Source organism: Cynara cardunculus, assembly GCF_001531365.2.
Source record: "Cynara cardunculus var. scolymus isolate 2C chromosome LG 8, CcrdV1, whole genome shotgun sequence".
Classification (NCBI taxonomy): Eukaryota; Viridiplantae; Streptophyta; class Magnoliopsida; order Asterales; family Asteraceae; genus Cynara; species Cynara cardunculus.
This window is the reverse complement of record NC_037535.1, coordinates 18,876,643-18,879,753: the sequence shown is the minus strand read 5'-3', so window position 1 is coordinate 18,879,753 and position 3,111 is coordinate 18,876,643. Positions and strand designations below refer to the sequence as shown.

At 38.6% G+C, this 3,111-nt stretch overlaps 1 protein-coding gene across 1 annotated transcript in view; it reads left to right on the top strand.

Moving 5' to 3' along the window:
* Positions 1-383: 383 nt before the first annotated feature.
* The window catches only part of LOC112516266 (probable protein phosphatase 2C 62), a 25,824-nt gene continuing 23,096 nt past the window's right edge, over positions 384-3,111 (top strand). The window contains exons 1-2 of the mRNA XM_025123283.1: positions 384-686; positions 1,099-3,071. Of these exons, the coding sequence (XP_024979051.1) occupies positions 473-686; positions 1,099-3,071 (2,187 nt within the window). The 5' untranslated portion in view covers positions 384-472. The remainder of the gene's footprint in view (positions 687-1,098; positions 3,072-3,111) is intronic.

Genomic DNA, 3,111 nt, shown 5'->3' with positions numbered 1-3,111 from the left:
AATTTCAAATAGTTAATTTGATACTAATATCGATATATTTTTGTCAAATTTTTATGATATCTTCAAACATATATTTTATTCAAAAATAAAAACATTATCGCTTTCACAAAATCACATAAAGCCATATTATAATATCGACTGAGATAAAAAAGAAAATGAAATATTAAAATCTTGATGTATCATTGCGCGAATACGCTTCTAGTATATTAATTATCAATTTAATCCGTTGGTCGATCCGAATTATCAAAAATAAATAAATAAATAAATTCGGATATTATATTTGATTGGTTCTCATTGAAGTGGGTCCCAGCTAATCTAAGCGCCAAACCAAAACATCCATTAACGTAAACCAACTTCTCTGTCCTCCCACTTCGCTGAAACCATTTCTGATCTCCATCTTCTTCGTTCAAATATTCAAAACCCTAAAATCACATGAACAGATCATATCAAATTCTTCAAATTACCGATAACAATGTCTAATCAATGCTCTAATTTATTTGAGTATCGATCTTTCTCTCTCTTTACTCCGTTCTACACACCCCTAAAACCCTACCCTACCATTCTTCGTCCAATTTTTCCATTTCATAATAGTCTCATACTAAACAGTAGGAGATCAAGAAGCAGAACGTCATATGTTCCACTTGCTGCTCAATCTTCGTCGGATATAGTTCTCATTGCAACCACAGGTTCATTCTTTAATTCTTTAAAATTTCTATTGATTTGTACTAGTTTTATGTTTCTGAGAATTCAGTAGTGTGATGGGGATTCTGATGCTAGAAAATAGTTTTATTTCGTTATGTAGTGGTATATTAGAGGATCACCTTTTTATAGTCCTAAAATATAATGCATCTCTCACGATTCACGAATTATAATCTTGAAAACCGCTGATCACCATTTTTTCGATCTTTAATTGAGTCTCAAAGCTCTCAACTTCCAAACAAAATCATTAAATGTTCTTTTTTGGTGTCTCGATTTGATTTACTCAAACACAAATAGAGCATTACCTTTCGATTATATTGTTAGTCAACATAAATTGACTACTGATATTGGTGTTACGTTTGGGTTTTTGTGAATTCTGTTTGCTGTTTGTTTTCGCAGAACGCCAAGATGGCAGTTTTGTATTCCGTTTTGGGGATGCTTGTGAGGTGGTGGAAGAAATAGAGAGTCAGGCTGAACCTGAAAGTAATGCTGTGACCATATTAGATGGAGATCAGGAGAGACAAGTTCTCACAGAGACTATTGAAGGAGGATATGGAAATGATGGTGGGACACTTACTGAGGTAGATGATGGAATTAGGAATGCCGATATTGATAGTGACTTTGCTGAAACGGATACTAAAGTCATTAGTGATTTCAGAGATTATCATGCTGAATTGAGCGAGACATTATCAGATATTTCCGAGGAAGAAGTGCTTTCATTGCAATCTGATGCTCAAATGAATAATTCTCTTGAAGGTGTTGAGAGCACGCTCAATAATAAAACAGAATGTGCTGCTCAGCTTGATGGGGGTGAGAGTTTAAACCCAACTATATCTCTTCTTGATAACAGTCCAAACAGAGACAAGAGTGCAGATCCTGAGGGATTCATTTTAAAGGATAGTGATGATGAAATTGAGGATCCATCAGTTTCTGTTAAGCTTGAAAGTATGCAAGTTTCACATATTGAAGTCATGGATGTTAAAAAATCTCATGCCAAGGATGAGCTGCACAAGGTTAAAAGGGAAGATACTAGCGAGAGTGATACAAAAGATGTAACGCCTCCTGCAACCATGCGTATTTCAGATGTTGAACTGACAGATGCTGCAAAGGAGGATGCAGAGGAAGGGTTACAAGATATGAAAATTAATGAGGGCACTCTCATAGATGAGATGCCACCATCTAATCTAGGAGGCGAACCAACTTTAGATGAGGTAAGCCAGCTCCAATTTGGACATGTCGAGGTTGAGGCAATCATGAAAGTTTCAAGTACTAAAGCCATGGATGTTGAGGATGATCAAGCTATGGAAGATAAGTTGCAACAAATGAGCACCAATAAGAGGGATGAGATTGATGTTGCATATGAGATGCCTATTTCCTACATTGAAGAGGCAGAACCACTTCTAGAAGAGGAGGTAAGCCAGTCCCAACCAACCCCTGTGGAGCTCAAGCCTACCATGCAAGTTTCAGATATTGAAATTCAGGATACTGTGAATCTGGATGATGGAAATTTACAAGTTATTGATGAAACTGAGGCTCCATCAATTTATGAAGATGTGGAGAAATGGTCACAAGATATGAGCATTAATGAGGGCAAGCTCATAGATTGGATGCCACCATCTGATCTATTAGGAGCTGAATCAACTTTAGATGAGGTAAGCCAACTCCAATCTGCCCCTGTCAAGCTTGAGGCAACCATGGAAGTTTCAAGTACGAAAGGCATAGAGGTTGAGGATCGGTCTGTGGAAGATGAGTTTCAACAAGGGAGCACCAATAGCAATGATGAGAATGATGTTGCATTTGCGATGCCTGCAGAACCAGTTCTAGAAGAGGAGGTAAGCCAACTCCAATCTGCCCCTGTCAAACTTGAGGCAACCATGGAAGTTTCAAGTACGAAAGGCATAGAGGTTGAGGATCGGTCTGTGGAAGATGAGTTTCAACAAGGGAGCACCAATAACAATGATGAGAATGATGTTGCATTTGCGATGCCTGCAGAACCAATTCTAGAAGAGGAGGTAAGCCAACTTCAATATGCCCCTGTCAAGCCTGAGGCAACCATGGAAGTTTCAACTACTAAAGGCATGGATATTGAGGATCATGCTGTGGAAGGTGAGTTGCAACAAGCGAGCACCAGTAATAATGATGAGAATGATGTTGCATATGTGTCACCTGTAGAACCAATTCTAGTAGAGGAAGTAAGCCAACTCCAATCTGCCCCTGTAATGCTTGAGGCAACCATGGAAGTTTCAACTACTAAAGGCATGGATATTGAGGATCAGGCTGTGGAAGATGAGTTGCAACAAGCGAGCACCAGTAACAATGATGAAAATGATGTTGCATATGGGTCGCCTGTAGAACCAATTCTAGTAGAGGAGGTAACCCAACTCCAATCTGCCCCTGTAATGCTTGAGGCAA